Source organism: Artibeus jamaicensis, unplaced genomic scaffold (genome assembly GCF_021234435.1).
Source record: "Artibeus jamaicensis isolate MK-2021 breed Jamaican fruit bat unplaced genomic scaffold, CSHL_Jam_final contig_519, whole genome shotgun sequence".
Classification (NCBI taxonomy): Eukaryota; Metazoa; Chordata; class Mammalia; order Chiroptera; family Phyllostomidae; genus Artibeus; species Artibeus jamaicensis.
The window spans coordinates 50,751,304-50,765,915 of record NW_026521871.1 but is presented as its reverse complement, the minus strand read 5'-3'; the positions used below and the strand labels follow the sequence as shown (position 1 = coordinate 50,765,915).

Below are 14,612 nucleotides of genomic sequence, written 5' to 3'. Positions count from 1 at the left end.
ACACATATGACAAATACAGCATAAGGTGAAAAGTAAAAGAATGTTATATGGTGAGATGTTTTCAACATTTCACTTAAGTGGTAAAATAATATTAATTCTAAGAGCACTATAAAAAGCTGTGTGTATGTGTGATAATCTCTAGAGCAGGGGTGTCCAATGTTTTGGCATCTCTGGGCCACACATTAATTACACTGTGACATGTAACCACAGAAAAAACCTCATATAGTATGCCCTGGCTGGTGTGGCTCAGTGGAGGACTGAGTCCCTGCCTGTGAACCGAAAGATGACCAGTTCAATTCCCAGTAGTGGCACATGCCTGGGTTGCAGACCAGCTCCCCAGTTGGGGGCGTACAATAGGCAAGTGATCGATGTATCTCTCGCACATCGATGTTTCTCTCCTCTTTCTCCCCCACTCTAAAAATAAATAAATAAGATCTTTTAAAAAAATCTCACAATGTTTTAAGTAACTTTACCATTTTGTGTTGGGCCGCATTCACAGCCATCCTGAACCACATGTGGCCTGTGGGCCGCAGGACAGACACCCCTGCTCTAGAGTAAATACTAAAAATTCAGTTAAAAATTAAAAATACTAAAAAAAAAAAGTTCAAATAATCCAAAAGGCAATACAAGGAAACAATAAAAAGAGGAAGCAAAAACAAATGTTGGACAGACAAATCCAAATTTAATATAAAATTATATTAAATTTAAAGTCTAAAAATGCCAATTAAAAGGCAGAGATTGCGAGAATAGATAAAACAAGACCTATTTGCTTATCTATGAGGAACCCACTTTAAATATAATGCTATAAGTAGAACAAGTAAATAAAATCTGCCAGGACACAGAAGAATTTAACAACACTCTTAGCCAATGGATTTAATTGATATTTATAGACCACTCTACACAAAAACAGCAGACTGTATATTCAAGTGCAAAGAGGAATTTCACCACACTAGAACTTGAAAAACTGCAATAAATTTTAAAAAACATTTCAGTTTTTTAAACATTTCACGCTAGTTATGTCTCTGACTATAAAGTAATTAACCTAGAAATCATAAATAAAGACAACTGTAAAATATTTAAATACTTGGATATTTTAAATCACTTCTAAATCACAGGAAATGAGAAGAAATCAATTAAATTGAAAACAGAAAATAGGGGAAAAATGAAACCAAAATCTGGTTCTATGAAATGACCACAAAATTGATAAACCTCTAACCCAACTGATCAAGGAAAAAGACAAAAGGCACAAATGATCAGTATCGGGAATGAAGGAGAAGTGATCACTACAGATCCCAGATACTCAATTAAGGGACTATGTCAAACAACTCTATGCCATAAAGTTGACAATTAGATAAAATGGACCAACTTCTTAAAAAACACAAACTACCAAAAGTCACTCAAGGAGAAGAAACATGAAGAGTTCTGTAACTAGTAAAGAAATGAAAATCTCAGTTTAAAACCTCAAAAACATTTCTAAGGGACAGTCCTGGAATTATTTCTAAAAGGAATCTTACTGGATTCACAAAGAAAAAAATCGTAGATACACTTTTCCTCTTTCGAAACATACCTGCATTCATTTGATGACTTTATGATTTAAAAGTCTAACTTGATTGATATAAAATGACACATTTCCACTGATTGCAACAAAAAGCCATACTGTGTAGTACTCAATTTTTATCTATACTTCTTGATCTCTTTAATGTGGACAGTACAGCCACTCTGAAAGGACCTTTGCTTATCAAAGTAAATCAAAGATACTATTTTGTACTCCTATCAAGTGAAGTATTAACTATTAACTATACAATAGTACATAGTTATTAACTATACAAGAGGTCAAGAGTATTACTTGAGTAGGTACTCAAAGACAAACATATTAATGGTTAAATCCCACAAAGCAAGATCACTTCAAACTGAAGTGATCCTTAAAAGTTGTACAAAAATCAAGTAATCTACTATTTAGATAATTTACTGAAAAGTGTAGGTAAAAGTGCAATTACGTGAGATTGGACCATAGCTAACTGCCAATTTTACCAGCCGATTCAACCAAGAACAATGTGTTTCCTGCTCCATATGTGATTCAATCTTCTCAAGAGTGCTACTTCCTTCTACCAGGAAGGTATTATAATTACCTTGGATGTTGGAGACTGAAGTTCATTCAACATTTACTGAACATACTTGAGATTTTTCACAACAAAGGTTATTTACAAATCTAGGATATGAACATATACCAGTAAAGGAGTAATTTACATGGCCACAGAACCTTTGGTTTACTTCTACTTTTCAAGGGTTTGCTATTTTTAATTCTTAAAAAAACAAAAACATAAGCCCTGCTATCTGATGCTTTGATTCACTATAAATACTACAGCCTATAGCCATTTCCTGCCACTCTCTTCCCTCCCCTCCCCAGCCACCCTAGGCTTTCTGAGGCTCCTTAAATGTATAAGGACTTACACTCCAAGACCCCTCTATTAACCAGTCCCTCTACCAAAAATGCTTTTCTCAAAGATCTCCACATGGCTCACCTCATCACCCTCGGATGTCTGCTTAAATGTCATCTCCTCAAAATGACCTTTTCTGACCAACTTATTAAAATAGTACTCCTACTACAAGCCACTGTATTCGCCCCCCCCCCCCGCTCCGGTTTATTGTCTGTCTTCCCCCAATAGAATATAAACGAGAAGCCTTTGTTTTATTCATTACTACAACGCCAACCATCTAGAACAGTAGGAGGCTCTCAATAAGAATCTGCTGAACGAGAGAGTGCACAAAGACTGTACATACGACTTCAATTCAGAGTTCTGTTACAGATACTAAAAAAAGCTAAGAAACCAGTTTGAAACCCTGCATGCTCTGCTACTCAGAATGAAACAACAACCCTTTAGAAGAAAATATTTTATTTTCAACAAGATATGCAGACAAAACATTAATGTTAAGCACGTGCATGCTGCAAGTCCATTGGTACAAAATGCTTTGATTTATCACAGAAGATTTCCCCAGGTCATTTGCCCATGAACCAGAAATTAGAAATTCTAGCTGAAAACACTTAAGGAAAAACAGAGACCGAGTTGACCTATTAATGCAGAATACTGTTAGTGTCTGCCACCTAGAGACACTGAGAGAGAAAAAAAATCCTTAAAGGATTGCACCCCTTTTCTTGGCTCCAGGGATGGTATGAACACTCAGTCTAGGGGTGCAAGGGGGCATGGAGTTTGGGAGAACGAGGCCCGGACTTCCGAGTTCAGGGGGAGTGGTGTACCCGAGCCACCCTCCTAACCACAGATTTTGCTTCAGGAGAAACGGGATGTTGACTGTGCCTACTCGATGCCAAAAAGGCTTGGGGGGAGTTGAAGAGGGTAAGACCCCTCCCCTTCCCCAAGGTAAGCCCGGGCCCCAGAAGGACTCCCCAGTCTCCGGCTCACCCGGCTCCCGGTTGATCTCGATGTCGAAGTGGCACTGCGGCCGGTCCTGCGCCCCCATCGCTACCGAGGCGGCGGCAAGAGCTAGGAGAGAGGGGGAGGAAAGCGGTAAGGTCTGAGGCCAGGGCGAGGGCGGGGCGGAACCCGAGCCTCGGTCGCCTCGCGCCTCCTTGTCACGACAGCGCGGGAGTGTGAGACCGGGCCCTCTCCTGCCCCGGGCCCACCGGCTCCCTTACTGCACGCACACAAACGGGCGAGCTCTTCACCTGACTGGCCTCCAGCCTGAGTGGCTCCCCGTGCACACAGGACAAAGTGCCGGCACACCGGCCGAAGCCCAACGCCGATAACGGACCCCCCGCCCCCTTCCCAGGGCCGGGCGTCCCGGTGCCACGCTTAACCCCGCGAGAGTCAGCGCACATACCGCGAGAACACGATGGTCCTGGGGCTCTTTAACCGAAATGAAGCGCACGTGGGCGTGTCTGAAAGCTCAAGCGACGCCTCTAATACGGCGCTCCAATAACTGAGCTTGTCCTTTATCGTCACGCCCATTTTCTCGTAATCCTTGGAGTAAGTTGCCCAATCAGGAAGCCCTGAACGCGCCTGCGCCCTCTACATTGTCTCGTTCCCCCCCCCATCCCCGCCCAGGGGGCCGTGAGCTTCCGCGCATCTTCAGTTATCGCGAGGCTTCTCTTTTGACAGCCAGCCAGTTGTGTGAATTAAGTCGTTGAGGTTTAAGTAAGCACATAGCTTTTAGCCTTTTTTTCTTTTTCTCAAGAATTCACTTCAGAAAACTTTTAGGCTGAGGTGCGTGTTCGCTCCGCTGGGGCGCCAGCGTCACTGAGATAGTTTCTGTTTGTGGCAGTTTTATGTTTTGTATGAGTTAGTTCAAGTCCTTTGCCCATTTTTAAATCTTCGTCTTGATGAATACGAGAGTTCCGGATACAAATGCTTGTTACATAGATGATATATGTATGTTCTGAATCCAAATCTTTTGTTGGTAAATGATTGCGAATATTTTTCTCCCAGTCCGGGCCTTGTCTTTTCATTGTTTTGATGATGGCCGTGCAAAGCCGTTTTGAATTGGAAGTCATTTGATCGATTTTTTTCCCCTCGATGTCTTTGGAGTTCAGTTTCTTCATCTGTAAAATAAGCAGGATGAAATACCTTCTAAGTGCCCTCTTGATCGGAAGTTGTTTATTCTGTCCTGTGAGTCGAAGTTACATTTCAGATGATTTGAAGGGAAGGCACGAAGGTCTGTGGTTAGGGCGAGTAAACTGCTGTGATCAGGCAGCCCTTAGCGTCCACCAGTAGGACTGATACCTCCTCCTTCATCCCCAAGAGCGGTAGGAAATGGGTATCCAAGGAGATTACAAATTCAGGCTTGGTTTGCCCGCGATTACCAGGAAGGAGAATCCTTGGTAGGAATTTTCTGGTAATAATTCTGGGTATTTAGTCTCAGAGAGGGATCACACCAGCAGCTGGAACTTCAATCAATGGACAGGACGTTGACGAAACTAATTAGGAGGGCTAGTGGGGAAACTTAGATGAAATAGATAATTTTCTAGAAAATAGAAATCATCGTATTTGACTCAAAATAAATGGCAGGATTGAATAAAAACAGTTACCATTGAAGAAATTAAAGTAGTAATTCCAAGTCTCCCTGCAAACAACTGTGAGACGTTCTGACACAGCCAAATGGGCAACTTGATTATGGTCTAGATTGTAGATGAAACCAAGGAAGTGTATTTAATTTTGCTAGATATGATCATGAAATTTCGGTTAATGAGGCTAATGACTTTGGTTTATTTAGAGATGCATACTGAAGTATGTAAGAATGAAAACACATGATATCTACCTATGATTTTCTTTCAAATACTTCATCAAAGAAAAAAGAATGCATTTAAAAATAGATAATGAGTGAAACAAATTTGGAAAATTTTTGATAATTGTTACCTCTAGGTGACAGGTATAGGGTGATTTTCAAACTATGTTCTCTGCTTTTGTATATCTTTGAGATTATTCATAATAAAACCATTAAGAACCACAGTCTTCCTTTCCAAAAAACACAAGCTCCAAACTGTTTCATAAGCAGATTTTTGTCAGACCCTCAAGGATCAACAATCCCTTTCTCAATCAGAATATTTCAGAAAATAGAAAAAGAGAGAGTTTTTCCTCTCTCTTTTTGTGATTATTTTGTGATACCAAGACCAAATAAAGATAGGACAAGATAGTTATAGATCAATCTAATTATAAACATTAATTTAAAATCCAAATAAAATATTAGAAAATGCAACTTACCAGTTTTTAAGCCCCAAAATGCTCATGACCTAATTGGCTTTAACTCAGAAATGCAAAGATGGTTCAACATCAGAAAACCTATTTCTATAATTTGCTATATGAACAGATTAAAGGAAGAACACATTATTTTCTCAATGATGTATTGGTTACCAATCTGTTGCCTCTCGGATCCTTCAGTGTATCCTCTGTAATACACAATTCAGCTTCAAGCAGGGATTCTTGCTCCAACCTCTTCCCAAAGTAACTTTTACACTTTTATGACTCAGAGAAGGGAGAAAAGAGGTGAAAAAAAAATTAGAGAAAAGGAATCCAGTGAGAAGGTACATAAACAACTCTACCTCTTTTGCTTATACTATTTTGAAAAAATATTCTAGATTTTGAATGGGAAATTGTGCAGAAATGAATTAATATTATAGTCCCGAGGCTGCTGTCTTTAGAAAGGCCTGCTTACAAGATTGGCCCTTGAGTGGAATCTGGGAACTGGAATGGTAATCAGTTTCCTACACTTAAAGAATATTTTCATTATATAATAAGAGTGCTCCACTATGCCTAAACTATTTGTGTAAACAAAAGCATTATGCTGAACACCTGCTCTCCTTTCGGGAATCTGGGATTTAGGTATGTGCTAGGCAGAAGATGCACATGTACCCAGCCGGTAACAAAAACTTTGGGCACTGAGTCTGTAATGAACTTCCCCGGTAGACAACCTGTCTCATGTGTTGTCACAGTTCATCTCTGGCTGAACTGAGCTTGTCCTTTGGGGCTGCACTGGGAGAGGGAAGTTTGAACCTAATTTCCTGTGGGCTTTGCCTTGTGTGTCTTTTCCCTTTGCTGCTTTTACTTGGAGTTCTTTTACTAATAACCATTCAGAGTACAACTGTGTGCGGAGTCCCGTGAGTCTTTCTAGCGAACCATCCAACCCGGAGGGAATCTTGGGATCCGTGGCACAGAAATAATTATTACCAGAATTTGATAACAAAATCTATCTATATTGAAAATTTGGAAACACATATTTTGAAATCTTATCATTTCTCTTTTGTGGAAAAATGAGTAGACCATTTTATGCAGTAAATGAAAATGTGTACTTTGCTAGAATAACATCCTCCTGTTAGTCAAGATCAGATTGGCTTTCTCCAGGTGGGGCAGGGAACTTGGCCATGGCATCTTTAAGCTTATATCTCTATAGCCCGACAACCTGAAGGGAAAGCATTTTTCCTGCCAGCACCAGTGAGCAAAATCCTGAGGAGAGATTCCGATTGGCTTGATGAGGTTCATATGCCCATCTCTTGATGGCCATGGCAATGGGCAGATATTATGATCGATCAGCTTGGGGTGGCGCCAATCACCAGGAGAAAGGCATGGGGGTGTGGCAGCAGAGATGGCCACTGGGGCAATGGCTTCAAACCATGAAATCATGTTCATTATGGGTACTACACCCATCTTTGACCCTTTAGGTGTCTTTTTTGCCACTAACTTGTTTTAAGGCATGGGTACGTCTTCACAAATGTCTGCTGCTTCATTCTCTTTACAGGGTAGTTTGGATCCCATCAAATTCATTTGAAAACCCCTCTACAACAAACACTTCCTGTCAGATAGGGTCCTTACTCATTTTTTATTGATCCTACTTGTTTCATTCTCTAAATTCTGCTTTGTGTCCTTGGCTCTGACACTAGTTTTTGCAAATAGATTGAGTTTTGGTAAAAAAAAAAATTCATCTGCCCTGGGGATGACCGGCACATAGCTGGGCTGGTCTATCTGGGTCTGCCCACCAGGAGTAAGGCACTAGACATCTGGTGCCTGGTTGTTTTCCTCCGAAGACTCTGAGACACAGCGGTTTGAGGGCAAGCTGCTTACTTAGGAAGTGGTCTCAGGAAACTATTCCTGGAGTGGTGAGGTGAAGCACAGGGCAGGTGGCCAATAAAGTAGGTGCCGTTGAGCCAGTCACCGGAGCGCATGATGAGAGTTTAATCCCACTGGCGAGCTCTGGCCCCCAATGTAGAACATCTCAGAATTGTTCTTACTGTGGGGGTGGGGTTACTGATACTCCCATCTCCAGAGAGTCATTAGTTGAGAGCTGTTCCCAGGGTGATACAATGCCCAGGTTCTTCTAGCCTGTTACACCTGGGGAAAGCAGACTCCCACTTTTAGGAGAAAGTCCTCAGAATAGAGATACAGATACAGACTTTGGGAGCCAGTTGGAACACAAAAGAAAAAGTTCAGCGAAGTTGGAGTCAAGTTCAAGAAATGAGAGTAGGAGGCTGATAGGCTCTGCTACCACTGGCAAGTTTTGTTGGAAAACAAAGGGGTGTTCAGGAGTTAAAAAGCATACTTTTTCTATGATGTGGAAGCACTTGATAATTTCCACAAGGAGTTCGGGTGGCCTCAATATTTTGTCCTGCATGGTGCCCTGGTCTGTGCCTGAGTATGAGTCTCCTTCATCTTGCCAGGAGCCCCTGAAAGCAAAGCCTAGTGCCTCTCCTCCTCTCTTTTCCTCACTGTAGAGCCCGGCCCTGTGCTGGTCAAATGAGGACTCAAGTTATAATTGAATGGATGACTACATAGACACACACTGCTCTATAAATGGACTCAAGAGAGGAAAAAAAAAAAAACAAGCAGTTGGAATGAAGGGTCTATGCATAGCTGTTGCATCTGCCTGCACTAATGATCTCATATCAGGTTCCTGGTTATTCCTATCTCAGCTACAGTATTACACAGGTCATCCCTGATACCATCAGTTAAAGTAGCTCCCCACTCTCCAGAACATTCCCTGTTGTAATTCTCCACAGAGCACTTATTACCACATGAAGCTTTCCTTGATTATTTATAGTTTATTGTGTCTTCCCCATGGATTACTTACACTGTATTGTCTTCTTTATACTAGAATAAAGTTTCCAGGAGAACAGGGACAATACATGGCTTCCTCATGCTGTATCCTCAGCATGTTAGTTAATAAATATTGTTGAGTGATTGGTGACAGAAATGAGAACCCCTCTTGGATCCTAGACTCTTACTGAGATTTAGGAAGAGAATGTCCCAATGATTGAAGAGAATGTCGAGATTCTAGGGGATTATGTGGGATTTTCACTGGGGGCAGATTAACTAAAAATTGCTTTTATTAAAATGGAATCAAAACGATGTATGTGTGAGGCTCAGTAACCATAAAATGAAGATGTACACAGACCATCCTCACTAGTGAAAGTTCATTGCAAAGGCTCAAGGACATGTGAGAGACCACTGCACATCATTTCCTCCCTAGCCAAGTTGTTACTTGGAGTTCCCACACTTCATACTGGGATGTTAAGAAGCCGCCTGAGAAAGTGGAAAAATAGCTTAACATTTCATGAAATTAACCTGACCTCAAATTATCTGCTTCCTTTGTCTTATTTACCATTTCCTCATCCCAGGAGAACGTAGTAATGACAAAAGTCACTGTTACAAATCCAGGCTTAGACATCCAGGACAACAGGCTCTGCTGGTCGGAGAGCGGCCTGACCTGAGAGTTGGAAAAGGACAACTGGGTGGAGTAAAAAAGTATGCTGGAAGCAGGTGGCCTGAGAAGACAGCAGGTGGCCTGAGAAGACAGCTCACATTGTCTCGGGCGGGTCTGGTCTGTGCCTTCCAACTCATCTTTCACAGCTACACTGAGCTCTCTGTTCTTCCAAAGGGAGGATAGATACTTGTGCTTCAGACTCTCTCTGGAGTAGACAGGCAGAGATGGGCTGGGGCACACACGGCGAAGGCTAGCCAGCTTCTCCAAAGGGTCTCTCCAGAACAAGGCCCTCTGCAGTGCAGGGTAAACTGTGGCTAAAGCAGCCTCACTGTTCTCGAGGCATCTCACGTGCCTGGATTCAGTTCTCTGCACACGGCCTGAAATACCTGAGACAAAGGGAAGGGAAACTGCAGGTCACAAACCACTTCCCTCTGAGGGAGAGCTGGGCTTCGACACCAAGGATGTGTATTCCCTCTGCCACGCAGAAGCCGCACTTGACTGCTGTAGGCCTGCTGCAGGCCACCCTGGCTTGCTCAGGGCCCATACTCTGCACCATGGGAGCCTCTGGTACTGTCTGTCACAGACCCTCACTCAGCTTGTCAGTAGCAGACAATTCCTTGTTTAACTTAGAGAGAGATTGACCTGCTGTTCCCTCATCCACACACTCATTGGTTGATTACTGTATATCCCCCAACTGGGGATGGAACCCGCAATCGTGGCATATCTGGATGACATTCCAAGCTACCTGGCCAGGGTTGCTTTCTACTTTCTTCTATCTCCTCTGACGTCTGGGTCCCTCTTGGGCACAAAAGTGGCTTGTTAGAGTGGGAGGAGCCAACTCCCCTGCAGGCGGTATCTCTCCCCACAACCAGTGTCTCTCAGGTGGACACTTCTGGGACGTTCTGCATGCTTACCTGAGGTCCCAACAGCAATGAGCCCCTGCTGAGATAATGCAATTGAGAGCTGGGCACTGATGTGTTAGCGCTGTGTCATCTGAGGCCTCTGACCCTTTCCAGTCTTCTCGGGCCTGGGAGGCAGCTTGTTCTTTGCTCCCTCCCCCATTCTGTCAGAACAGCCACCCCACCTCCCCCCGGACCAATGTGTGGATCTTGTTTGGATCCTGTCTCAAATAAATCAACAAAGACATTTTCTGATAATTAAAGAAAACTGAACATCGACAGGGTCCAAGATACACTACTACAAAATATGGCACCTTGGCATACTGAATATTTTAAGCTGAAGGAAATTGAGAAATGGCAGGTGCTGGAAGGATTCCCTGACGTCCCCTGAAGCCCTCCATATACCCAAAGGAGCACTTTTATCTCTAAAGACTGAGGGTCACAGAGAATGTGAACAAACAGGCCCAAGTTTACCCCAGTTCCCTACACTTAGCTCATACTCCTTCGTCCTAGACTTTCTCCTCCTTTATCAAACCTAGTAAAAATGCTCAGGTTTAACTGCTTCTTTGGGTCTTCATTTCCTTATGAAGTCTCTCCCATGTCACATAGCATGTTTATTAAATACATTTGTATGCTTTTTCTTTTTAAAGATTTTATTTATCTTTAGAGAGAGGGCAAGGGAGGAGAGGGAGAAAAACATTTATTGGTTGTCTCTCACACTGCCCCAACTCGGGGTGGAGCCTGCAACCCAGACATGTGCCCTGACTAGGAATCCAACCAGGACCTTTCACTTTTGTGGGGTGACACTCAACCAAGCCACACTGCCACATCATTCAGGGCTCGTATGCTTTTCTTTTGTTAATTTGTCATCTGCTATGGAGGCCCAGTTAAGAGCATTAAAAGAATAGAAGAAAAAAGGTATTTGTTCTCCCCATAACATCATCTACTGTTAGATGATATTAGATAATAATTAGGGATTACTATGAATTTTCTTAGCAATAATAGTGGTGTTGTTACGTACATTTTTAAATTTCTACAGTTTTCCTGGAAAAGGAATGGAATACTTAATACATGAAAATTTCTAGACCTCACCATCAGTCTTTTGTGGAAGGGCAAGCTGTGTTTCAGAGCAACCCAAAAACTGCGGTCAAGGGGCCCACCACTAGAAACCAGGAGAAAGGAGAACACAGTCACGTGTTCAGTTGGCAGGGTCTCAGTCCAGGGTCTCACCAGTTCCTGCTGGTCGCCAAGCACCCGCTCAGTTTCCTCCTCAGGCTGAAACTAAGATCACAGACCTGAAGCTGTGCATGGTCCATTATCCAAACACACCTATTTCAGGAAAGAAAACACCTGGAGGCAACTTAAGTGGGGGAATCTGCTTAATTATTAAAAATAAATATTTACATTGAAATACAGTTAATTTAGGAGCTTCCTTTACATTTTCGCACGTTGAAAAGAGTCACAATGATTTCCTTCATGTCTTCAGCAGTTGCATTGCTAAAGATCCCATCTCCATTTCACAGGAAATGGATTACATTCAATTGCTCCTCACAACGGCCGGTGGGAAGATTACTCCATTACTTTTGAAGGACTGGTTGGGTTGGCATCTGCAATGGTAGCCAAATAAATGAGATTTCTGTGTAACACATGCTGGTACCTATGGGTGAAAAACAGCAAAAATTAGTTTTGTTTTTACTGAATACGAACAGACAAATGCAAAAATTTACCTGCTCTAGTGGAATGGCTCATCCACTGACTGGATGATTCAGTGCTGTCAACCTTCTTATTTAACACATTCAAGGAAAGTATGTCCAGAATCTTACCTTTTCTCACTTATTTCCATCGCTACCTCCCTAAACCAAGGCTCTTTCACTTCTTGCTCAGACTAGGGTATTGGACCAGTCTCCTGGCGGGTCCCTCTGCTCTATCTCTCTTCTGCATGTTAGCAGCCTGAGTGATCACTGTACAATTTAAATTAAGATCATGTCTTATGCCTGCTGAATACCTTCCAAAGCTTCCCATCTCATTCTAAGTAAAGCTGAGCCCTTTTCATCACCTACAAGGCCCTACATGATTAGAGCTTCTAGTCACTTCTCTGATCTCATCTCCTACACTCTCCCTTTGGTCACTGAGTTCTGGCTACAGAAGCCTCCTTGCTGTCGCTTCAAGATATTCAGCACGCTCCAGTCTTGGGGCTTTTCTGCCTCCTGCTCTGCCTCAGAAACCTGAAGAGCTGACTCCCTTACATCAAGTTTCTCCACTCAAATGCCACATCAGAGATACTCTGTATAAAACAGCACCCTTCCACCCACTTATCCTGCCTTATTCTTATTTAAAGAGTTCTCAGCATGTGCCTAATTATATGATTTCCTTCCTCTAGATTTTAGTGTCTGGAAGGTAAGTTCCACACACCAGAGCTGCTGTTTGGGTAGATTCCTCAGTAGCTGAAACAGTGCTTAGTACTCGGTAGTAGTTAAAAAATGCCTGAGCTTAAAGCAGGGACAAAATACTTCCACAGGAGCTTCCTATAGTAGTGATTCTCTATCAGGGAGTAGAGCTCCCTACCCAAGAAGAAAAGTCAGACCAGAGGGCAGGAATCAGGGCTTGTGCAATGAGAAAAAGCCCACAAGGAGATTCTGGTAACACTCTTAACCATAAGTTGAAAATTGCTGCTCTAAGTGAAATGCTTTGCAACTATTTCCATATAGTGTTTACTACAAATTGTAAAAACTCAAATTACCAAACGCCAGAGTCGAATATAAAAACTTCCCCAAAGTGGTTATCTCTACTATTTCACTGAGCTGTTCAGTGAGGGACTGTAGGTGATCTTTAGGGGGTGGGAAAAGCATGGCTTTCTTAAACATGACTTCAGTAACAATGAAATAATGTATTTCTCTGTAAAAATTGGGGCATAATTCCTGGACCACATTTAGGAAACAAACTATTTTCTCTCATTTTGATATATGACTAGAAAGCACATTAAATTACTGTGCAGAATTTACCTGTGACTTAATTCGGAAATCTTTCATTGGTCTTTGTGTTACAAAGAAACTTACACAAAGGGAGGGAACTTAGCAACCAAATGGTCTGACTCCCGCAACTTGGAAAAAGCATGGGCCAGGGAAAAAGGGCCCGCAGGAAAGCAGCCACCAGCCTCATCTCCTCAGACTAGTTTTCCGCGGGCTTCCCTCCCCATCCCCGCTGTCATCAGCTGACATGGCTCCACGTGAAGAAGGCTTTGCAATGAGCACAATTCAACTTTTGAAGACGGTGCCACAACTGACTCCAGGCTTCAAAATGAAACGTCCCAATATACCTGTCCAATGGTCTTGGGCAGGTAAGCAGCGTCTCTGATCCTCATCTGCAAACAATCCCCCCAAACTACTAGTTCAGGACAGCCGCTGTATCTCCACATTGGCTTCCTCTCCACTCAAAAGTAAGTGGGTGGAGTTGGGGACTTACTGGACGCACTCATTCGCCCGGCCTTTGTTCTGATACTCCACGATACAGCGGATCAGCTGGTCATTCTCCTCCAGGAGCTGAAACATCAGAGAAACGATCAGTACCACACGATATCAAGACGTTAAGTAACCTGCCCAAGGTCTCACAGCCCAATGCTAGGCGGTCCAGGCCCGGTGCGTTCGCTTACTCCTACCCCTAACAGTCAAGGTACTAGACACAGTCTCAGCTGGGGCACCGCCCACTCCAGGAAGCTTCCAGGGCCCGCAGCCCTTCAGTTCACCACTAAGAAAGCCCTCCTCTTTGCATTAGCGCTCACCCGCTGGATCGTCTCCTGGTTGACTTGCGCCTTGCCTCTCAGCCAGTCTGGTACGAAGGCCACAGACATTGCGGGAGACCAGGCTGGAACCAGGGCTCAGGCCCTGTGAATCAACGCGCAGTTAGACCACAACCACCCACCACCAGCTCCAAACACCTTAAGACTGCAACAAGACCCACAATAGGTGCGGGCTTACGCTTTCTACGTTGATTGGACCCTCCCGCTTAGAAGGCGGGAACTGGCGGAACGTCGTTTGTGGTTGGGCGCGCAAGAAGGACGCGCAGCTCTTCTCTTGGGCCCCGCCCCTGGGCCCTTTGCGTTTGCGCAGTCTGGAAAGCTAAATTGGGGGCGGGGCCCGACATCAGCTCCTTGCTTTTAATCACTCTGCTTTTAATCAGACTGTGTCAGAGTACCATGCCCGGGGTCACTAGAGAATCCCGGCTGGAACCCAGATGTCTGGCTCCAAGTCCACACCTCTTTCGGCATAATTCTTGTGCCTCCAGGCTAGCGTTTGGAGCGTGAACCCTGGGCATTTCACTGTGCCAAGCCAAAACGGCAGGGCAAAACACTAGTGTGAGCTTTATTCTCTCCTGAGGGAGAAACTCACCTCAATGCCTGTTTTTCCTTTGGGCAATAATAATGCTTTATTAGGTTTACTAGGTAAAAAGCACCATTATTTTCTCCATTTTACAGATGAGAAACTGTAACTAACGTGCTGAAGTTCTCATAGC

At 43.3% G+C, this 14,612-nt stretch overlaps 2 protein-coding genes across 11 annotated transcripts in view; both read right to left on the bottom strand.

Moving 5' to 3' along the window:
- The window catches only part of NKTR (natural killer cell triggering receptor), a 44,712-nt gene extending 40,856 nt beyond the window's left edge, over window positions 1–3,856 (bottom strand). For 8 of the 10 annotated variants that reach the window (XM_053669544.1, XM_053669540.1, XM_053669543.1 and 5 more), the window contains exons 1-2: window positions 3,683–3,827; window positions 3,420–3,500 (exon numbers count right to left, since the gene is read on the bottom strand). In XM_053669544.1, coding sequence (XP_053525519.1) covers window positions 3,420–3,477 — 58 coding nt within the window. In that variant the 5' untranslated portion in view covers window positions 3,478–3,500; window positions 3,683–3,827. The other 2 variants (XM_053669542.1, XM_053669541.1) reach the window with 2 other exon arrangements.
- A 7,608-nt stretch (window positions 3,857–11,464) lies between these two features.
- Window positions 11,465–14,069, bottom strand: SS18L2 (SS18 like 2). The gene is made up of 3 exons (XM_037148389.2): window positions 13,882–14,069; window positions 13,566–13,642; window positions 11,465–11,760 (listed from the first exon to the last, which is right to left on the bottom strand). The coding sequence occupies exons 1-3, from the start codon at window positions 13,948–13,950 to the stop codon at window positions 11,673–11,675; spliced, it is 234 nt and encodes a 77-aa protein (XP_037004284.1). The 5' UTR covers window positions 13,951–14,069; the 3' UTR covers window positions 11,465–11,672.
- Between the last annotated feature and the right edge of the window lie 543 nt (window positions 14,070–14,612).